The following is a 22,666-nucleotide window of genomic DNA, read 5'->3' as shown; positions in this document are numbered from 1 at the left end:
AGATCCGCATAATAAAAAAACAGGGAACAGAGAACAGAGGACTAGTTTTTTAGTATTTCTCTGTTACAGTCGAACGACAGAGGAATTCTCAACTGTAGTTGGTTGGTTCTTACATTCTGATTCGGTTTAAATCCTCGGTGGAAATTAGATCCTGTTCTGTGTTCCCTATTCCTTTTATTGTGCAAAGCCCTTTACTACGTACCGTGCTACGCACTCTTAGGCCCATGTCAAACTATCGACTCTACAAGCCGATTCGACTGCCAACTCTGACTGCCGACCAATAATGGACCAATTACATTGAATCAGTCTTATTGTGATTGGATCATTATTAATCGGCAGTCAGAATTGGCAGTCGAGTTGGCTTGCAGAGTCGGTAGTCTGATACGGGCTTTAGGACCATTCCACACAAACTTGCATAGCCGCATATCCATATGCATAAAGAAAATTATCCAATCACATTTCTGCCATAAAAGCAAACATAAAGTACGATTGGATGGTTTATGCGGCAAGTTTGTGTGGAATGGCTCTTAAGGCCACTGTACAAACTTTTGCATAACGCATAATAACGCATAATACATAAGCGAATCAACTAATCTTTCCTTTCCTCCTAGGCCAGAGAATAAGAATTTCAACCTATCAAATTATGTATTTTGGAATACACAGTTTCTAATAGATGGAAATTCTTATTCTCTATTCTCTGTTCCTTTTATTGTGCGCAGCCTCTAAAAACTAATCGCGGTAAGCAGAGTTCCGAAACTCATTAAGAAGAAAATGTTGCAATCTCTTTTAGCATAGTATAAAGATATACAAAAGTATTGTTCGTTTTTTCTCTCGGGAGCTGCTCGGGGTCACTTTGAATGAACCCACCGTACTTGAAATGTAGGATTAAAGCCTATTCTACAATAGTCGTAAGCGTAATTGTAAGTGATTGTATAATAGTTGTAAGAATTGATCAATCAAGTTGAATATGAGAAGAATATTTGACTGTGATTGGCCAATTTTTACAACTACACCACTTACAACTACATTTACGACTATTGTAGAATAGGCTTAAGGCCTGTTCTATAATAGAGTCATAAGCAGTAAGCCGTAAGAAATTAATCAATCATAATCGATTATTTTTCTCATACTTAACTGTGACTGGCCAATTTCTGACGGCTTACAACCCTATTGTATTAGGTTGTTCGGAAAGTAATTTCGTTTTTTCCCAACAGAGGACTTATTGTATTTTTTCACAGCTAACTTCACACTTAAGCCGCATAATCATTATATATTTTGACAGCTGATATAGCAAGGCTTGCTTGTGAAAAAAGTTCGATTGATTCTACGCAGTAGTTTTTGGTTGGTGCTCTATCAAATATGAAAGTAAAAAATAGTATTTTCGGCATATTTTACTTTTTTACTATCAAAAAGGTAAAAATGCTGTTCAAGCAAGAAAAAAAATATCCAATATGTATGGGAAGATGTATTGACAGAACGCCAGTGCCAAAACTGGTTTGCAAAATTTCGATCCGGCAATTTTGATGTTGAAGATGCACCACGTTCTGGAAGGCCAGTTGAAGCTGATGAAGACACAATAAAGGCATTAATTGATCCAAACCGGCGAATAACAACTCGTGAGATCGCTGAGAGATTAAATTTATCGAATTCGACCGTTCATGATCATTTGAAACGCGTCTGATTGAAAATCGTCTTTCATTTTCATAAGAAAAAACGAAATTACTTTCCGAACAACCTAATAGAATAGACATTAGACCTGGTCATACGACATCTGACATTCATTGTTACTATAATTGTCGGACGTTGTATGACGGTTGTCGTATAGTGCATTAATTCGTTGGGATCATAATAGCAACCCGATTTATCGAAAATAACAAAATGCAATACTAAAAAGTTGATAAAAAATTCTAAAAAAATTCTTAGAGTTCTATGAAATAAAAATAAATAATTTTTGTCTCTTGTAGTTTTTCTGTGAAGTTGATAGTATTTGAGTAAAAAATAAACGTCAATAAGTCGGGCAGCTATTATGATCCAGTGAATTAATGCACTGCACCGTACATAGTATGAATCCTACATTTCAAATACGCTAGATTAGAGTCCTTCTAGTAAAGAGTCAAGTCATAAGAAGTTCCGAGGAAAATTTTACTTGAAATATATAGTACACATAACGTATACTATAGCATACAAAGTAACATCTTCCTCGAAGAGGAAGTTTTGGAATGTAGCCCTAGAAATAATTTAAAAGATTAGTTTACGTCATGCACTTGATACGTGTACTAATTAGTAACTTTCCATTGATTTATCTTAATTTCGACGATACATGTAAACATATACATGATATATGTATTTAATTAATTATTTTGATACATATTATACCACTTTAATATATAATTCTTTAATTACATTGCTGAAATTAACATAATTTAATAGAAAGTTATTAATACTAAATTAATTAATACTAGTTAGTGTATCAAGTACACGATGTAAACTAGGCCACTTAATACGCGTATTAACTAGTAACTTTCTATTAAATTATTTTAATTTCAGAGCAATGTATTCAAAGAATGATGTATCAAATTGGTACAATATACATCATAATGATTAATTAAATACACATATCTTGTATATGTTTCAACGTATCGCTGAAATTAAAATCATTCAATAGAAAGTTACTAGTTAGTACTCGTATCAAATGCACGATATAAACTAAGCCAGTGTTCAGTGTAGAAAGAGATTATTGGCTGCATTCAGTACTACAACCGCTCACTAAGCACTCAGTAAGTTCTTGCATCTGATTGGCATCTTCCGTTAGATCTAAAAATATATACCAAACAGATACGAGAACTCACTGAGCGCTTAGCGAGCGGTTACAGTACTGAATGCACCCATTAATTTCAACTGGAATCCGTTCTAAACATTTCCATAATAAGTATCCTGACCTTCTTACTTTTTTGGATTTTCTCCTCATCCCTTTCAGGCTTTACCTCATTAAATTAAAATGGATATTTCACGTTCTATTCAGGTATTTCGTACGTTTATGTTTGCGCAAAAAAAAACGAAGTAATCTAACGAATCCGATTGGCTACGCTATATTGTAATTGTGCCTTTTAAAATGTAGCATGATCAGCGCTTGCAACTTAAGAAAAAAAATTCGTAAAGTCGATGATAGTAATGAGCAGTGATGATCGATGGTAACTAGTCAGGTCAGACTAGTGCATGATTGCAAATTTCATGTTGTTCATTGAATGTTGAGGATTGTGGTTATTTTTGTAATAAAATTGCTACCTGAAATTGTGAGGAAAAATTTTTAAAGATGGGAAAGGGATTTAATAATTACATGTGTAAAAAGTTTTTTCATCCGGCGTCACGAGACAATTTGAAGCGAGTACGGATATATGGTCTAACCTCTCTTTATGATAACAGAATTTTTTTATTTCTCTTGTCATATTTGAAAAGAAAATCATACCCTTGTAATGTAAATTAAATGTATATTATTGTATCAGGTATGGATGGCGGAACAACAAGCAGAGGCTTACAAGAAGAAGCAGGAGGAGCTGCGAGTGCAGTATGAGAAGGAGCAAGATCTTCATAATAACAAGTAATTAACTCAAAAATGTTTCATGTAACGAGCAGTTTTGTTCCTAATGCAAAGTTTTTTTTCAGAGCGCTACTCAGCAAAGAAAGTAAGGATAAACTTAGTGTCAATTTTATGTATGAACCACCTCCTGGAGCAAAGAAAGAACGGGAGAAGGAAGACAATGAGCCTGAATACAAGTTTGAATGGCAGCGGAAATACAATGCTCCAAGAGAGAGCTACTGCAAAGGGGATAGCGAAATTCGAGATCAACCCTTTGGTATACAAGTGAGGAATGTACGGTGTATCAAATGTCATAAATGGGGACATATAAATACAGGTATCTTAAAATTTTATCTAGTAAGATACAAATATGTTTAAACAAATATTGATAATAAAATATTTTTACAATATAATTCTAATAATAAAAATAGCCAAAGATGAGCTCATAATACAGGGTATTAATAGTAATAAAACTTACTGTATTAGGCACATTAAATTTTACTATTAAAATTTTGAGTGACACTAGTTTCGACTCTAAAAAATCTTGATCACATACAAAAAATAAATTAATCTATCTGCAATGCCTCACAATATTGAATTTATCAAAACCCTTAGTTCGTATCTTTCGATATCTCCCGCGTTCAATAAAGAACGTAATAATTTTAATTATCCTAAAATCAAGCAAATCATTATGATTTTTCATTAATCAACATTAACTTTAATAAGAAATATACTAAGATATGTTACAATTTTCACATTAGAATATTAGATATTGCCAACAGCTAAGAATAAAATAAAAAATATTTTTAGATAAGGAATGCCCATTGTACAGTCAAGCAATGAGCGTTGTAATGGCAAATAATTCGCAGACGCCATCTGCCCCAGACACTATGACTCTCGTGCAACAAATGCGAGAGGATGGTCTAGCTCTGAAAAAGTAAATATATATGTTATTTTTATGTGTTGTATTATATAATATTTAAATAAGTTTTGTTAAATAAATTATGTTAAAAATGAATTAATATTGGTGTATATGAATGCTTTATGCTATTGGCTTTTTATATTCTCTTCTAGATCTGCATTGGATGCACAACAACATTTACGAGTTCCAGAACATGAACATCTTATGGTCTCTGAAGACGAGGAACAATCAGAATTGTTATTTCTAAAATCTCTGTCAAAGAAAGAAAAAAAAAGATTATTATTGTAAGTTAATTCAATTACATAATGTTGTAGTATCCTTTTACTATTGATAAAGTATATTCGAAAACTGATGCTTAAACAGGAAAATTTACTCTTATAATTACAGGAAATTACAGCTTTTAGAAAGAAAAAAACGTAAAAAAGAAAAAAGAAGATTGAAAAAAATAAAAAGCAGTAATAAAAAGCATAGTAGTAATAGCAGTAATAGCAGCAGCAGCAGCAGCAGCAGTAGCAGCAGTAGCAGCAGCAGCAGTAGTAGTGGTGGTAGTAGTAGTAGTAGTGGTAGTAGTAGTGATAGTGATAGTAGTAGTAGTAGCAAAAGCAGCAACATTGATTCGGAAAATTTCCATTCCAAGAAGGACAAAAAAAGAAGGAAAAAAGCTGACTTTAAAGAACAGAGCATTTACAAGATTTACAAACATAAAAGGAAACGAAATTGTGACAAGCACAATTACATGTATAAGAAGATGAATGACCATGCTAAACATGATAAAAATAAGGAGCGTCATAATAGAAAAAGAAAGATTAAATATAGAAATAAGGATAGAACCCATTCAAAACACAATAAAATACATAGAAAGTATCATAATTAATCACTTTAACGATACTCGTTAACTGATGTATCATTTATGAAATTAATAATAAAAAGGAGCGTTTATTGCTTAATGCATTTTGCAATATAATTTTATATTGTACCTTTTCAAGATTATTACGGATAGATATGAATATAAATTAATATATATAAATGATATGTGCATATTAACAGACTAACTTGAATCAATTACAGTAATTTATTCAATGACAATGAAACATTTCTAATAACAATTTGTAATACAAACATTAATTATATGTTTTATTATAATAGCATGCACTTTATTACAAATCAATGAAGCACTTTAATATATTGATATTTTAGTTGCGTGATACACACGCACACACACATACACACACACACACATATGTATATATGTATGTGTATATATGTATTATATTACAAATATTAGCTAGATTATTTTCTTATTTTTTTTATACGGCACGCATTATTCAAATAAATCATAGATAATATGGATATAAGTTTTTCTCACTCTTCTTTCTATTTCGTTTCTAACACGGCTAGTAATAATCCGTTCTTACATACACATTTTTACATATATAATGTACGAATGTATATTATATACGTAATACTAGCCACGTTAGGCTTTGAACACTTGGGCACTTTGAAATCTGCGTGATTATTCTTTTTGCAAATGGATTACACTTTCAATGTAGTACAATACTATAACTTTGGGAAGTAATCGGATTGGCAGCTATATGTACAATTAATCTATTATATATATTTGATTATATATTTTATAAACGCAACAAAACTCGATATATATATATATACATATATATATCTGGAGACATTGGTAGTGTCTCGGCGCTAAGCTATGGAGACACGGACGTACCTCCTTTACGCGAACCGACGAGTTATACATACACAAGGATGGCATGTATTTGAAAACCAGTATTTGTAAGCAACTGTAATTTGTATTTTGTATTTCAGTAGAGCATACGAAAATATTTTGTAGTTTGTATTTTAAATACTAAGATTGATAATTAATCTTATTTTTATTTGAATTACAAAATATAAAAAACTTTCAATCTTTTGATTTTATCTATATGAAATACAAAATGCATACACATAATACTTTCATGTGCTCCGCTGAAATACAAAATACAAACTACATTTGTACTGTAAATATTATGTTTTAAGTGAAAGTATTTCAAATACAGGGTACCAACCATGTACGTATATATGTTCATACTTATGTATGTATGGATAGTTAAAAAGAGAATACACTTATTACATTATTGAAACATTTCACATATTTTTATACTAAAAAGCAATTATAATAAATTCTATCAGAAAAATTCTTTAAAGTGCATCATACTGTTATGCTAAATAGAACCACCGGATTCATTCTGTGTGTGTGTGTGTGTGTGTGTGTCTGTGTGTGTGTCGCGCGCGCGCGCGTGCGTGTGTGTGCGTGCGCGCGCGCGCGTGTACATATATATATTCAGAATGACAGAATGGAGAAATTTCGTTTTCTTTTCCAATTCTATCGGATAGATTTTTTGCACATATAAATATAATTAAATAAACTATGCAGCCAATATAATCAATTATGTCGAATAGTATTGACAGAACAAGATAATCGTAGATCTACTCACTTTTACTTACATTTAATTCCCGATGTTCCATCTTATATACAAGAGTGTACCATTTTAAAAGATCCACTCAAAATATCTCAGAAACACATTAAAATTAAAAAATGTTTCAGATAAAAGTTTTATGATTTTGAAAAGGATACATAAGATGGTATTAACCTTGGGTGGCATTGTCAAGGTGAGGGTAAAGTCACTTTAAATCTTTTAAATGAAATCCTTCCCCCTCTATTTTTTATTGGATATTCCTGTAGCTTACCTCGAGAGTTTTTCAGAACTCTATAATAAAATATTTTTTCATTAAGTACAATACTTTGCGAGTTATAAGACTTGAAAGTTACAGTACCGTCGACATTAACATTACCCAAGGTATCCGACCAACGGGTAATGCTAATGTCTACGGTACTTAATGAAAATGAACTTAATTAAGTGTTTTGGAAAGCTCTCAAGATAAGCTACAAGAATATCTAATAAAAAAATGGGTGGTTCCATTAAAAAAATTCAGTGACCCTACAACGCCATCCAAGAACAAACCAATGATATCATCTTATGTCCTCCTCGAAGTCACAAAACTTTTGTCTGAAATATTTTTCAATTTAATACAATGTTTCTGAGATATTTGAGTGGATCCTTTAAAATGGGACACTGTACAAGTGCGAATCATCGTCGTAACATCCAGAATAACATCCGGAATATAGAATTATTCTTAAAGAGTCAGCATTAAAATAGAACGTGTGTCTCTTACATACATATGTATATAACATTTGTATATCCATTGCATGGAAAATGAAATTCTCCGATAGTTTAGAAAATTATTCCAATTCGCATATATTCACTCGAAGTGTACAGTGTTTTACTTGAAATAAACTGAAATTACTGGTGTGTTGCAATCTTCTAAAGCACTAGAAAGAAAAAAAAATATTACAGGAAAGATTGCCATGATCTAAAAACAAAAGATTTAATCACATAATGATTTTGAAAAGAAAAAAAGAAAAAGAAAAATATTTTCTTCTGTAGCATTATTTCTAAAGTGTCCGTTATATATAATTTAGAGTTATTGAATGAATCAATGTGTATTGTTCGAAATAGTTTAATACTAGTCAATTACGTTACAATCAACGATATGATTGCGATACCTGTATTACTATTGTGATATAATCTTTAGATTTGAACTGCATTCTGCCCATAAATATTTTGTAAAGAATGTACTTGCTCAATTATCCGCACGTATTTACATAGCAAAAAGACATACACTATTCGCTCCGTTGCATTGCGAAGAAATGTTTGGCCGTCTTTTGAAATCGCTAGAGATTTAAGAAAAGTTGCACACACAGGCGCAGACAATATCGCGACATCAAGAAGACTGATCACAAACTCACTGTGCTTATAACTTTTTGCTATACATAATATATTAAATTTGCTAAATATAACTCTGTTTGTCGTCACACATGAATGTGAGAAGAAATGATTCAAACAGATTTATGAGCTATGTTCCTTTCATCCTCCTTAATTTGCATTAAAAAGCTAATAGGTTGCGCGCAATGGGTCGCAGCACTATAAACGGTTCGGTAATTGGCCAAGATCAACCATTTCGGTATCCTCTATGGTATTAGGTCCCATCATATGTTGTCTGTGTTGTTGTTGGAGGTCTAACGATGGGCGCAAATGAACATCCATCGTCCTAGGCGAGGAGAAACCATGTAGACTCGCTGCTGCACCAAAACCCGTATTGTTTAATAGTCCTCTACGCGGGCTTCTAGCGTTGACAACTCTTGGCTGTGCATACATTTCCTCCAGGACACTCGGCGCTACGTATGTGAAACCCTGAAATATCATGTTTGCAGATTCACTGAGAGTACTCTCAACCGGTGAATCGACCGGCACAGTCGCTGTAAATTGCTCGTCGAATTGAGACGTGTCGTCGGCACTCTTTAGGGATGGCTTGAACGGTGGATCCAACTTCCGAGCAATCACGTCCTGCCAATTTATGTGTTTGAAGAAATTGTGGTTTTTAATTTGTTCAGCGTCCTCCGGACCTGAACCCAATCTTTGAACAACTTGTCTCTTTAAGAGTTTTCGAATGAGATCTCGGGCATCTGGCGTCAGATATTGTGGAAGACTCAGCTTTCCGCGTAAGATTTTCTCGATAGTTTTTCTTCGGTCGTCTCCAGTGAACGGTGGCATTCCTGTAAGCATGTCGAACATCAAAGCACCTAAACTCCACCAATCTACAGCTTTACCATGACCGCTCCTAGTTAGAATCTCTGGAGCCATGTATTCTATCGTTCCACAGAATGTATGTGTCACTGTGCCTTCTTGTATGTGCTCTTTACAAAGGCCAAAATCTGTTAACTTAACATGACCCTCGGCATCTAGCAAAATATTCTCTGGCTTCAAGTCCCTATATATTATTCCCTGATTGTGAAGATGTTGCAGGGCCAGGATAATTTCCGACAGATAAAAGCAAGCTGTATCCTCTAAGAAGATACCTTCACGATCAAGGTACGTGAAGAGCTCTCCACCACATAGATACTCCAAGATAAGATATAATTTACCACCAGTTTGGAAGGCATACATGAGATTTACGATAAATGGATGTTTTACAGCCTCCAAGATATTCCTCTCGGCCTTAGTATGCGCGGTATCTTTCTGATTTCGTATAATAGATGCTTTGCGTAGTACTTTCATAGCAAAGATACTGCCTTTATCCTTTCCAGTGACTTTCCTCACTTGGAAGACCTTTCCATAGCCACCCTCTCCTAAAATCTTACACAATTCAAAATCTTGTGGACCAGCCTTCTCTTGACCAGGATTGACATTTTGCTCAGACAATTGAACCCTCTCCAAGTTGTCGGATCTAAAAAGTAGGCCAATAGTTCTGTTCTTTAATAACGATCGACAACATAAAGGAGACGCTATTAAAGAGTGAAATGCTTACTCTAATATAGCGCTTACAGTTGCAGCATGATTGTATTCCTCCTAAGAACGAAGAAGAGATGGAATTAAAATATGTTGCTGTTGAGTATAACTTACATCTTATCAGACACATGCACACTACTTCTCTATTGTCAATCACATCGTCATCTGACTCGTCCTGATTTGCAGCATCCCCATCGTGCAACTCAATATCGAATACTCCCGCCATCCTAGATAGGTCAAATTCACATTCAGGGAGATTCCAACTTAGTTAAGAGGAGCGCATTCAGTTTTTCAACGTGAAACTCTGTATCGAAGCTGGACGAAAATTCGAGTGACATAAGAGCATGTATTGGAATGTACTATAGAAATGTGAGAATCACCAAGCGCGTTTCGAAATTGGACTTACCTCAAATTGATCTGATGTAACGATAAATCGATCGTTTTTACTCAAAATGATTTTTAAAACGATCGCGCAAAGCTGAAAAAGGCTCGCCGCCAGATTTTAACGGCGATACACGAGTCTACATATGTAATCGCAAATACACGCATGAACCACAGAGTTACCTACATTACCTATCATCACTTATATGCGAGGTTAATATCATAGTATGATGGCCGCGGCACAAATTCTTGCATAACGCATAATGCAAAGTGCATAAGGGAATCAACCAATTGAAATTTTTCTTTTTTATGGAATGGAAGGAAGGCAAAGATTCTGATTAGTTGAGTCTTATTTGCTTATGCAATATGCGTTATGTGTTATGCGTTATGCAAAAATGCTGCGGCCTTAAGAATGATCGCATTCAGCACTCTTCTTCTCCTTTACTTATAGGCTCTCGCCTCCAAAAAAAATGATAAGAGAACGATACGGCCAAATCACGTTTAAATTTAGAGACCGAACGGTTGTGTTGTAAACGGGTACAAAGGATATATTAGTATAATCAGAGAGAAATCTGAGAGAAGACATGAACCGTTCATATAATATAAATGTTACATGTGCTACATCGTGCTACCATATATCGATTTATCACCACCAGCCTTGAAAAATGGACGTTGCTATATAGTTTACATCCATTTTGTCAGAGGGCAGCATTTTGCGGTTACAGGTTTTAACCCGTCATGTCCTCTCTCTCAGGTTTCTCTCAAATTAATGGATTCTAAAATGAATAGTCTCTAGTTCTCTTTTGAATAGTCTCGTCGGGGAGCAGAAACCTGACCGTTGCACATTGTAAACGTGCATATACTATAGTTAAAGCACCGACGAAATACTATTAAAGACCGATATCCTTACGGAAGTTGGCGTCCTTATAAATATTGAAATAATTAAGAGTTAAAAACTGAAAATATTGTACTAATTTTATAATTTATTAGTTTAGTGGACGTCTTCATGTATTTAGAACTCAATAATACTCGATTTTTCTTTAAAATTGTGATTTCAGTGCTATCATTAAAATTTGATTATCAACAGAGATGATAAACTGCAGAGAAAAAATTGTAATTTTTCTGCAATATAGAATATTATAGTTTTACAAGTATACATATTTATTTATGGAACATTTATGTAATAAAGAATTATGAATTTAATAATGTATGAACCTAATATTTATGTTAATAATAGCAAATTTATATCAATTGTCGATAATGTCAGCGTTGTTTAATTACCTCCGGGCCCTTGGGGTTCTTTTTATACCGCCGAAAATTTGCCCAGGATTGACAGTCTTTAATAATATCTCGTCAGTGGTTAAAGCTCCCCACTCCCGCAGAAAATTACTATTCGGGACGGAGCCCAATCTTTCAGCTTGGCGACATGTCTGAATAAGGCACTATAAACGTAAATATTCGCATATCCGCCATTTTTACTTCTTTCCCCACTTCTTGCTCTGTTCCCACTCCGCCATTAAACTGAGAAGGTTATGGTCGTTACAGTTTTTATAGGTTATATATTCTAAACTATTGGAAACCTTGTAGCTTCGTATTTATGTATTTCCGCACTTCGAAATTTTACTATAAGACTAAAAGATAAAAGAAGGATATAAAAAAACTGAAATATTATATATTAACGAAAGCAAAAAAATTTATAAAATGCCTTGTTTCGTTGCGGTAAACTATATCAATAGATCAGAAAAAGGTATTCGATTATTTAAATTTCCTGCGGATAATATTCGACAACAATAGATACAAAATTTTAATAGAGAATCTTGGGAACCAACCAAGTAATCATACCTTTGCGAAGTAAATTTACTCGCTTAAATGATCATAACCCGTCGCAGCTCAGTGATGGAATGAGGACAGAGCAAGGAATGGGAAAAGGATAGGAATAAAAATGGTGGATGCGAATACCTACGTTTCAAGTACTCTAGTCTGAAGTTGGCTACTGGCAGTCCATGTGTTTATAGTCAAAGGCTATAGCGCGCCAAAGATGGAACAGAGTAGCGATCATGTAACTTTTTCCCTAGGGAGGAAATGTGAAAAGTGAAAATTCTTTGAATGTATATGTGTATATGTACAAACATACATAAATAAAAATTTTCACTTTTTACATTTACATGATCGCTATTCAGGATATCAATTATGAAACCTTATCTCTAGGATGGAAAATAAAAAGTGAAAATTTTTTCCATTAATTTCAGTGGTAACAATTTTCACTTTTCATTTTCCATTTTAGAAATAAAGTTTCATGATTGATATCCGGGACGCTCGCACAGACAATCACAAGACGGAGTGCTGAGCGGAGTAATTGCTAGATTCACACTGGATTCGACGTGCGAATAAGATTTTGCTACGTATATCGATACAAAATAAAATTCTGCTTTCTGATTGGTTGCAGAATTCATTACCTGTATATTTATGATAATGCTATCAAATAGAAATTGATGGATTACATTATGTACAATATATATATATTTAACGAGGAAAGTAAGTTTTTAATTCTTTTTCTCTTTCAATGAATTTGAAGTTACGTATTTGAAAATAAAGAATTTTAAATAGTTAGTTAATTTTTAAATCAAAGCTCATGTTGCACACACACACATGAAGATATAGAATAAAGTAAAATCAAACTGTATTAATATATTAAAAACTCTAACAAATATAAATCAAGTGATATAACTTATAAATTGCTGAAATTTATTTAGCAATGTAGTATTTTCTTTTAAGAAAACACACTTTGCATCTGTTATATTTATGTGTAACGATTTATTTTTAGTATATAAGACTATTATCAGTTTCTAGTAAAGCGAGAGAAAAGTTTTCAATTAATAGAGCATTTTTCATTTATTCATAAAAATAAACAATTTCATTTTATAATCTAATCTTAAAAAGAACAGTTTACAGCTGTGTAGCGTAGTTCGGAATTAATTCTTGACACTCGGATTGCTCGAAGATCATGTGATCAAGCTCGCCATCTGCTAACTCGGCATCTCAGATTTACATTGCTGAACCTTTAAGGTGCCTTTTCATGCGCAGCTCGCTGCAGCAGCAAAAATGTGACGTGATGCCAATTTTTCATAATTACTTTCGCTGCATTTGCTGCACGTGAAAAGAAATAACAGCAACAGCGTATGTATTAAAGTTTAACCTCAAATATGTGTCTTTCTTTTTGCTCAGCTCGAAAATTAATATAAAAAAACTTAAAAAGCTAAAAACTTGTGATTATATGGCAACTGTTAGTGCAGTTACAATTTGAACAACTATCATTTCAGGTAATTACTTAGAATTTAGAATATCTCCCCACTTCATTTCAAATCTTAATAAAAATGTACTCATTGTATGTACTTATTATAAATGTACTCAATTTTCACATTTTTTGCAAATATTGCAAATGCAGATTTTCTCGACTTGGAATTCTTTGTTGCTCGTTGTTCGTTCGGTTGAATTTCAATGAGATGCGGCAAAATGTATTTTGCGTCGGAAGTGCATCATCTCGTGTAAAATTTTTAACCAATAGTTACGAATTGCTGCCGCAGCGTGCCGCTGCGTATGAAAAGTCAGCTTTATAAGTTGTTTTCATTGCTCGGCAAGTAGGCTGGCAACTAGCCGCTTTGTCAACTTGAACGCGCCGTATGTATCATCCTCCTTCTTTTTACTCCGTGGCTATACCAAATCGGCTACTGCGCATCGCTTATTTCCTCATCTTCCTCTATCATGCTGATCGCTGCCTGCTGTTAGCGGACGACAATGATCATTTTCAGATGTTCTTCTGAATGTTCCTTTTGAATGTTCACGATAAGTGATGATTAATCGGATAAAGATTAAATCGTGATTGACGTATAATGCAATGTTAAACGATATTTGAAACTAATCGATTCGAGGGATGTTGGTGAATTCACGTGGGTGCATTCATTCCATCTGCTGTTTGAAAAGATTGAATTACACAAAGTGAGGTTAGTGAGATTTCGTTTTACTCGCATTAAATTTGATCGATATCTAATCGCGTTGAACCCCAGGCGTTGGATCACAGGCATTTTATTGGAATTTCGTACAAAATCTTTTTAAATACTCTCCGACAATAATTACGCCAATATTTGTTAACGCGATAATTTTAGCTAGGCTAGGCTAGGTTAGGTTAACTCAATTCAATTCAATTCACTCGAGGAGAATAGCGATTAACGAACGTCTAATAGAAATAAAAATTATTACGCAGAAAAATTAGGCGCTTCCGTTTCTTAAATTATACACATCTCGAGTTTTTTCCCTCATTAGATGTGTGTTCTATCTCGTAGAAATTTAGCGCGGGCGCGAGTGTGTGCGCGTGCTCGCATTGTTTCGTCGCATGCGTGCGCGAGCATGAAATGTTCTCAAATGTTCTGAAAACAAAGTACCGGTTTCCGCGGCAACCGCGATTTATCGATTCGCTTAGGCGTCGCCGACCACCACTCGCCACTCACCGCTCACCAGTGTGTAGTCACTGCAGCTGTGTAGCGAGTTTTGCCGCTGTGTGCTGCTCCGCTTGTGCCGCTGCCAAAGTTAGAGTAGCCGTTGCTCCCGAGTAGGAGTTTAAAACGGCTTCACGGACGGCAAGATTCCTCGAGGCGATTCGTAAAATGACGAAGATCCGTCAATTGAGGAGTCGTCTACGAGTGCGTGCACGCAGTGGAACGGCGAAGAAAACGCGAGAAGAGGAAAAACCTCGTCGAGGTTACATCGTTAGAGGAAGAATAACGTTGTGTCGCGTGGAAACCTAATGGCATGTCGTTTATCGTGCTTTTCTAAATCGCGAAGACAGTCGAACTACCGTTACAGAGCGTGTATTATAGAGCAGATGTAAACTGGAAATTGTAGGTAGAAAGGAAGGAATTGACATGCCTTTTCGGAGAATCGGTAGTGATAAAAGACTATCGTCGTTTTTAAGATGACGACTGAAGCAAAAGTAAAGAAATGACTGACGAACGACAAGGAGAAAAAAGAGAGAGAAAGCGAAATAAGAATGGACGTGCTAGAAGGATCAAGTTTAAATTCATACCATTCGTAATGTGAAAACATGATGTGAAAGTGGGTAGGATTATTTGAAGAATATATAACTTACTCTGGGTAAAAGTATATAAGAGTATAGTGTTTAAAAATCTGTAAATTATGTATTGGCTGTGTTAATTAAATAATATTAACCGATAGAAACACCGATGAAGTAACAGAGATGTATAAGATAAGGGGTAGGAGAAGAAGAGAAGGAGCTAGATGGCTGGGTTCCTGGAAGTGTAAATAAGACGAAATAAATGATCGAGACTCGTACTGGGAATGGTAAACGAGAGCTGTGCGAATAACAATAGGATTGGCCGGTGCTGCATCACCTGGCGGGATACGCAGCAGCAGCAGCAGCATGTGCCACTGGAGCACAGGAGATTCCGACGCGTTCATGGGCTGCAGCTGCCACTGCATCCTCAACAGATCGTCGGTTGGGTCCTGCTGATCGTCGTGTTCATCGGTACTTTCACCGTGTTGCTGACGACGCCGCCGCTACTGCCCGATCTGCGCTTCGTCCTCTCGTTACTGTTCGCCGCGTTGTTCCTGCTCCACCTGTCGACCCATTTGACGGTGTTGCTGCTAGATCCGGCCGATCCCGAGGTCCGCGCGCGACCAGCTCGCGCGATCGTACCGGAGTTCGACCGTGCGAAGCATCGGCATGTCATCGAGAACGGGCGATGCCACCTTTGCAACATAACGACGTGCGGTCGCCGGACGAAACACTGTTCGATCTGCAACAAGTGCGTGCCGCGTTTCGACCATCACTGCAAATGGTTGAACAATTGCATCGGCGGCCGTAACTATCCGGCGTTCCTGGTCTGCCTGACGTCGACGCTCGTCGCCGCGCTCGCGGTTACCGCGCTCGCCCTGGGTGAGCTCGTGCTCGTTAACGCACACTTATTCCTAGTCCCGAAATCGAAATCCAATGGGATAAACTGGAACGGATCATCGGTAGTCAACCACTCCACTAATGGAAGATGGGACAGGAGCATGAATAACGGCACGGCGACGCCACCGTTGTTGCCGGTGCCTGGCACCGGCTCGCTCGTCCTCGTCACCGTCATCGGCGTTCTCTCGGCCATCGCCGCGGTGATGCTCATACACCTCTGCTTCTTTCACGGCTATATCGCCTGCCTCGGTCTCACCACGTACGAATATGTGCGCAACAAACGGGAGAGCGCGCAACAAACTGCTGCTGCTGCTGCTGCTGCTGCCGCCGCCGACTCTAGAACAACGTCTACCTCTGGCTACCTATGCGGTCTAGGCATACCTCCTTATTGCACCTCGGCTGACGAGGAGGATCGCGTCGACGGCTCGCGTCCCAGCGCGAGAGCGCGAGCTCTCTATTCTCGCTTCTGCGAGAATGCTCCTTTAACTAGTAAAACTAATACCACCAGCGTGACTACGGACGTGTACGTTTGCTCGACGCACCCCGAGGAAAGCCGGACGGGGGCGGGCGACGTTAAGGATGTCTCCTCCAAGACGAGAGGAGGTGGCCGGAATTTTCGTCTTTGCTTCTCGTACGATTCGCGCACCACCGAGACCTCCATTCAGGTCTCTTCCTCGCAGACGACGGAGTCGTTGGGGAACCATGTGCGTGACTCGCCGGATACCAAATCGTCCTCCACGCCTTCGCCGGTGTCTTGTTGCTTCTCCATCATGAACCATCCCGATGGCGGCAGCAGGCACGACGGAAACGGACGGAAGCGTCGCACCAGTTGTGACAGAGATCACAACAGGATCGAGCCTACGAAACGAGAGAGATCCTGCGGAACGATGAGAAGAATACAGACCTTTCTGCAGGCTCGTCTGAGAAAGGGCTCGAGGCAACGACGGTTAACGACGACCTCGTCCTCGGCGATCGCTCGTCATTGCGGCAACAAGATCATTCCGCAGCCAGGCACTCCTCCGGACATCGCGCTTGCTTTAACCGAACATCAGGATCGGAATGTCGTCGAAGCGTTGACGACGGAAGTGGCGCTGACCACGCCATCGGCTGATGATTACCCACGTCCACCGGCGAGGCTACCTGCCCTAGATTTTTCCCGCAAAATTAGAAAAGTACCTTCGAATACCACTGATATTTCCGTCCTGGGCCAGATACCTGGGCCGCCCTCCACGATATCTAAACGAAATCAAACTCACCTTCGCACACGGCGGAGCGGGAGTTTTTCCAAGAAGAGACCGCACTTCAAGATCGGCTCGCATGTCGTAACGCAGACCGCTCAATTGTCGCCCATACCGGAGTCGGAGCTTTCGAAACCGGCTACGCCGAGATCGCCGTCGCGATCGAATTCTATATTCGCCTTCCCACCATTACACGAGTAACGTCGGCACTGTCGGCACTCGTCATCGATACGCTATATGCGAGTCTGCCTATTTTTTTCTTTTTTTTTTCGTTTTTTTTTACAAAAGAATTACCCAATATATTATTATTTATTAATGAAACTTGTAACATGTACAAATTATACTTATATTTTAATGTGGTGCAAACTGGCAGACGCAGCAACACAATGTCCTGAAAATGAAATTCGATTTCTTCTTGTGGACAAAAAACTCATATATACGTTGTATTATCGCTATCGAGTAAAGCAAAGTAAATGATTAAATTTTCGTTTGATATCGATCGAAAAATTTGTCTAAGCTTTTTACATCAGATGAAAACGTCCGAGGGCATCCCTGTCCATAATTGACAATGTGTCATGCCCAACCAATTATATTAATACAAATGCTTTGTCTCGTGAGAAAGAAATATGATGAGGATATAACTTGCAAGAAATATCAGTTATAATATCAAGTATAGTTAGATATTGTGTAAAGATAAAAAGTTTAATTTTATTGATCATTTTAACAATCGGCCAAGCGTGTAACAGCAAGTAGTACGACGCGATATTATAGTATAGTACTTAGTTCCAAATCGTACGACGTCAGCTTGTACCGATATACGATGCGCAATTGATGTCACTTTATTGAATTTGTAATGCCAGCGAGTGATCACATTATTGCACCGTGACATACGACAAGTAGTTCCTCACTTCCCTCTTGCGGGGGGGAAAGCTAAATGTATAACTTAACTCCGAGCCTTGCGTAGTCGCAAATAATAGCGTCGCTCATGCTACCTTCATAATGCGCGCAGATAATGTCCGAGACTATGGAGTCACCTGACAAAGAGGATGTCTCGAAGAAGAGGACTAACGTTTGGGAAGATTTGGGTTCGCCGCGTTACATAGTCGCACCAATGGTGGATGCGAGCGAATTGGCATGGAGATTACTCAGCAGGCGACACGGCGCCCAGCTCTGTTACACGCCAATGTTGCACTCCTCCGTATTCTGTCGGGATCCCAAATATAGGCGAGAAGCTCTCGCTAGTACTACCGAAGATCGTCCACTGATTGTACAGGTCTGCTTGACACAATTATAGGACTGCGATTTTATAGACTTTATAGACTATAAAATTAGTCTCTCCTCGAGTTAGTTACATTTCGAGATTTTTCGGGATTATACAAAGGGAATATACAAAGGAACATTTAACAAAACTTACAGAACAAAATTTAAAAGTGTAAAGGATACAGCTCCTCGAAATTTAGTTAGAATTCTCAAGTTCGAAATCTCAAGTATGTGACCAAACAATCGTGCGTGACTGAAATAATCTAAGCTCGATAATCGATCCAAGATTCAATAGATGTTTTAAATAATCTTTCACAAACATTTTCGTACAAGTAAATATTTTCAATAAAAACGCAACACAGAACGAAAGAGAAAAGAACATTTGACATTAAATTTTGTGCAATAGTAATTCGTTTTCCAGTTTTGCGGCAGTGATCCAAATATATTATTGGAAGCTGCACGCTGGGCTGAACCATACTGTGATGCAATTGACATCAATATCGGTTGTCCTCAAGCAATTGCAAAGCGAGGACATTATGGAGCTTTCCTACAAGATGATTGGGATTTGTTAAAGAAAATCGGTATGCATCTGCATTTTATAATAATTATACATTTGAACAGATTTTAGACTCTCTGATACGCGAGTATAGTGTAATATAATAAATCTCTTATGTATGTAGTGTCGACATTAAAGAATGGATTATGCGTACCTGTCACTTGTAAATTACGGGTGTTCTCAGAAATCAGTCGTACTGTACAATATGCTTGTATGCTAGAGAATGCAGGTGCTAGCTTACTCACTATCCATGGACGTACAAGAGAACAAAAGGGTCCGTTAACTGGATTAGCGTCTTGGAAGCACATTAAAGCAGTAAGGTAAGTTCTTGTTTTCCATTTCACTTTTCAAGCATTCATTATACATATATGCTTTTTGGTATTTACAATCGAATCTCTGTGCATCTCTTTTGTGCATCTCGTTTTTAATAATTGATACGTTTCGTCAGGGATGCCGTGAAAATTCCTGTGATCGCCAATGGCAACATACAATGTATGCAAGATGTACAGCGGTGCATTGAGGAAATTCACGTGCAAGGTGTGATGTCAGCGGAAGGAAATCTTTATAATCCATACATATTTGAGTCTCGTTATCCCGCCTGTTGGGAACCTGCTCTGGAATATCTGGAACTTGCAGAGCAATATCCGGTACCAGCATCGTACATCCGTGGTCATTTATTTAAACTCTTCCACCATGTGTATGTATTGATTTTTCGATCATGTCGGCTTATAAATAGCAAAACAATTCCCCAAACGTACTCTCATCATACAGCATGCTTTTAACTAGAGAGTAGACTTTGTTTAGCAGAAAATCAAGAAGAAAGAGAAAACTTGGCCACCAACTCCACTTTGGAAGCTTTTAGAAGTGTCGCATATGCCTTGAGGGATCGTTATCTGCCGTATCATGAAGGACATTTGATATGGCAGACGGGAAAGACAGGTAATGACTTGATGTCTACAGAATATTATTTGCATTTGTTACACGTTCACATTAAAAATCTTTTCATATTTTTAGATTATAATTTAGAGTTACCACCGTGGTTGTGTCAACCTTACGTACGAGAGCCACCACAAGAGTACACACAAAAAATACAGGTAGATGAATCAAGTACGAGTAATTGCGTTTACTGTTAATCTTTCTAATATATTATGATTGAAGAAATATTCTTTCAAAATAATGATAATTTTCAGGATGGTGCACCTCGGAAACGTGAATATAGAGACGAGGAAGGAAACGAAATATCACGAAAACGTTCAAAAAAGCTTAAGAGGATAGCGCGTAGACCGAATAGAGCAACTTCGATTCCTAAAAGAAATTCAGATCGGTGTCATGCCTGTCCGAATCCTCTGGTCAGTTGGAATATTTTCAAAATGTGAATTTTTTCTTATCTTACTCTTTAAAAAATTTTCAAAAAAGATAACAAAAAAAAAATAGAAATACTTTGAACAGAAAAAGTTCTAAATTAGCGTTATTTTAAATTGTAGGGTTTTAAATGTGAATATAAATTGTGTCGTCAATGCTGCAGGAACAAATGTTATATAGAAAATTTAGACTGTGCTGGTCACAGAAATCTAACTAAAACTAGAAGACAGATGGCGAAAGAATTCGAAGCAAAGCGTAAGGAAGTTGAAAATATGACATGACACTGTATTAAAATATTTTAAATAAAACTAGATATATAAATGTACATAACATTTTAACTGTTCGTTTCTGGTGAATTTTATTACCATCTTCTATGAGAATACCTGATATTATTTTCGTTTATTTCTTAAATTAATATCAGATACTACAAATCCAATTGAATATATCTACAGTCTATTTTACACAATATCGTATTTTGAAAAGTTAATGAGGTAATATAAGTCTTGGAATCTTCTACCAGAAATTTATAACGATATTGTAATAATTTGTACTATTACTGTGACATGTCCAACGGAATAAAACTATACAGAAGAAGTAGCGATAGGTGCAGCGAAAATGGTCAGTAAATCATTCTTCTTTGCTGATTCGTTATGAGAAGATTCGACTTTATCTCCCTGTTTGTCTGTGTTAGCCCAATACTTTTTACTTGACAATATCAGCATCATCAACAGAGGTAGGTGAAGTATCGAAAATCGAAATAATCTTCTAGAATTTGCACTATCCGAATGCTTATTAAATGTCCAAGCTAAAATTATGAAAATATCATGTATTTGTATAGAAAAAAAAGTACATACATACATACATACACGAAATTTAAAAAGATTGAGGTCAAATTTATATAGTATATTGAAATGTGTCAATAGTTAAATAATGTTTTAAGCAATAATTCATTCAAAGAGCTATAAAAGCATATAAGAATAGCTTTAATAATTTAATTAGATAAACTATTGTCTTTTTCTCCTTTTCTTTTAATACATTAAAAATTTGACTCTAATTTTTAAATATATTGTATATGTAAATTACATCACATGTAAATTTTATACAATTAAAAAAAAAATATATATATATATATAATAAAAGTGTATCTTACCTAGATACAGAAAAGATGCATTGAGTGGCGTCGAAGCCAATGCAAACCACCAATAGGTTACATCCAATGCAGGAGCTAAATAACACAGAGCCATTAAAATTACTGTATATCTCACAGTTGTTTTACGACATAAATCTGGATTTGTAACAGCCATCATTTGATAGCCAGCTCGTGTATAATCTGGTCTTAAGTTCCATGAAAGAGCATTAAAGTGTGGAAATTGCCACGCATATAAAATAGCAGGCAATATCCAAGCACCTGGCGTCAGTATATTGCCACAACAACCTGCCCACCCCATAAGAGGAGGAATAGCTCCTACTGCAAAGGAAATTATAATGTAAGTTTAGTTATAATATTGCGATACACGTGAAGATATATATACTCACCAACAGAGCCAATCCATGTGTTAGCAATACTAACGCGTTTCATGGGAGTATATATAAGCGTATATAAAATAAGATTGCTAGCACCCAGCATTGCCGTGATACCATTTACTTCATGGTAAAGTATAGACAATCCAATGATACCAGATACTGCTGCAAATGCTATTGCATGAACAGGCCTGATGATGTATATGTATATATACAATTGTCATTACTTATAGTATCAAGTTACATAAATCTAATTATGTCGAAATAAAAAAGTTTAAAAAAACTCACGTTAAATGACCACGTACTAATACTCGATTTTTTGTCCGTGACATCTGTGCATCAAAAGAAACTTCAAAAAACTGATTAATTGTATTTGCAGTGGCAGAGACTAAGCCTGTTCCTAAAGAACACATTGCAAATGTATAAAGGTCAAATGGTGCAGGAGCCAGTGCATATCCAGCCATAGTTGTTGC

The 22,666-nt window shown here is 36.5% G+C and overlaps 4 protein-coding genes across 9 annotated transcripts in view; 2 read left to right on the top strand and 2 right to left on the bottom strand.

Annotated features, from left to right (window-relative positions):
* Positions 1–3,204: 3,204 nt before the first annotated feature.
* On the top strand, positions 3,205–5,428 carry LOC108754343 (corepressor interacting with RBPJ 1). The gene is made up of 6 exons (XM_018496578.1): positions 3,205–3,385; positions 3,504–3,598; positions 3,664–3,914; positions 4,388–4,514; positions 4,652–4,783; positions 4,887–5,428. The coding sequence occupies exons 1-6, from the start codon at positions 3,314–3,316 to the stop codon at positions 5,371–5,373; spliced, it is 1,164 nt and encodes a 387-aa protein (XP_018352080.1). The 5' UTR covers positions 3,205–3,313; the 3' UTR covers positions 5,374–5,428.
* A 2,573-nt stretch (positions 5,429–8,001) lies between these two features.
* LOC108754290 (ribosomal protein S6 kinase beta-1) lies at positions 8,002–10,475 on the bottom strand. 2 transcript variants are annotated; one of them, XM_018496488.1, is made up of 4 exons: positions 10,314–10,475; positions 10,047–10,222; positions 9,927–9,967; positions 8,002–9,845 (listed from the first exon to the last, which is right to left on the bottom strand). In XM_018496488.1, exons 2-4 carry the CDS (start codon positions 10,131–10,133, stop codon positions 8,543–8,545), a joined length of 1,431 nt encoding a protein of 476 aa, XP_018351990.1. In that variant the 5' UTR covers positions 10,134–10,222; positions 10,314–10,475; the 3' UTR covers positions 8,002–8,542. The 2 variants fall into 2 exon arrangements, with proteins under 2 accessions (XP_018351990.1, XP_018351991.1); XM_018496489.1 differs by having other exon boundaries at positions 10,047–10,134.
* A 3,421-nt stretch (positions 10,476–13,896) lies between these two features.
* LOC108754353 (tRNA-dihydrouridine(16/17) synthase [NAD(P)(+)]-like) lies at positions 13,897–21,026 on the top strand. Of its 5 annotated transcripts, none has more exons than XM_018496596.1 (9): positions 13,897–14,239; positions 18,504–18,767; positions 19,176–19,335; positions 19,435–19,630; positions 19,759–20,007; positions 20,104–20,249; positions 20,325–20,404; positions 20,501–20,659; positions 20,795–21,026. In XM_018496596.1, the coding sequence occupies exons 2-9, from the start codon at positions 18,507–18,509 to the stop codon at positions 20,951–20,953; spliced, it is 1,410 nt and encodes a 469-aa protein (XP_018352098.1). In that variant the 5' UTR covers positions 13,897–14,239; positions 18,504–18,506; the 3' UTR covers positions 20,954–21,026. The 5 variants fall into 5 exon arrangements, with proteins under 5 accessions (XP_018352098.1, XP_018352097.1, XP_018352096.1 ...); XM_018496595.1 differs by having other exon boundaries at positions 13,898–14,289; XM_018496597.1 differs by lacking the exon at positions 13,897–14,239 and adding an exon at positions 17,673–17,691.
* A 120-nt stretch (positions 21,027–21,146) lies between these two features.
* The window catches only part of LOC108754354 (protoheme IX farnesyltransferase, mitochondrial), a 2,417-nt gene continuing 897 nt past the window's right edge, over positions 21,147–22,666 (bottom strand). Inside the window, exons 4-7 of the mRNA XM_018496598.1 lie at positions 22,482–22,666; positions 22,209–22,384; positions 21,823–22,140; positions 21,147–21,477 (exon numbers count right to left, since the gene is read on the bottom strand). Coding sequence (XP_018352100.1) covers positions 21,254–21,477; positions 21,823–22,140; positions 22,209–22,384; positions 22,482–22,666 — 903 coding nt within the window. The 3' untranslated portion in view covers positions 21,147–21,253. The remainder of the gene's footprint in view (positions 21,478–21,822; positions 22,141–22,208; positions 22,385–22,481) is intronic.

Source organism: Trachymyrmex septentrionalis, unplaced genomic scaffold (assembly GCF_001594115.1).
Source record: "Trachymyrmex septentrionalis isolate Tsep2-gDNA-1 unplaced genomic scaffold, Tsep1.0 scaffold79, whole genome shotgun sequence".
Lineage (NCBI taxonomy): Eukaryota > Metazoa > Arthropoda > Insecta > Hymenoptera > Formicidae > Trachymyrmex > Trachymyrmex septentrionalis.
The sequence above is the reverse complement of the archived record's forward strand: the minus strand, read 5'-3'. Positions and strand labels throughout refer to the sequence as shown.

What these genes read in the sequence shown, in the direction of transcription:
- LOC108754343 (XM_018496578.1), top strand. Translation starts at nt 3,314, where the DNA reads ATGGGAAAGGGATTTAATAATTACATGTGTAAAAAGTTTTTTCATCCG. An exon ending in ATGGGGACATATAAATACAG is followed by an intron (nt 3,915 to 4,387) that starts GTATCTTAAAAT and finishes AAATATTTTTAG; the next exon opens with ATAAGGAATGCCCATTGTAC. An exon ending in GATGGTCTAGCTCTGAAAAA is followed by an intron (nt 4,515 to 4,651) that starts GTAAATATATAT and finishes ATTCTCTTCTAG; the next exon opens with ATCTGCATTGGATGCACAAC.
- LOC108754290 (XM_018496488.1), bottom strand. Translation starts at nt 10,133, where the DNA reads ATGGCGGGAGTATTCGATATTGAGTTGCACGATGGGGATGCTGCAAAT. An exon ending in ATGTGATTGACAATAGAGAA is followed by an intron (nt 9,968 to 10,046) that starts GTAGTGTGCATG and finishes CTTCGTTCTTAG; the next exon opens with GAGGAATACAATCATGCTGC. An exon ending in ACTGTAAGCGCTATATTAGA is followed by an intron (nt 9,846 to 9,926) that starts GTAAGCATTTCA and finishes CCTACTTTTTAG; the next exon opens with ATCCGACAACTTGGAGAGGG.
- LOC108754353 (XM_018496594.1), top strand. Translation starts at nt 15,641, where the DNA reads ATGGTAAACGAGAGCTGTGCGAATAACAATAGGATTGGCCGGTGCTGC.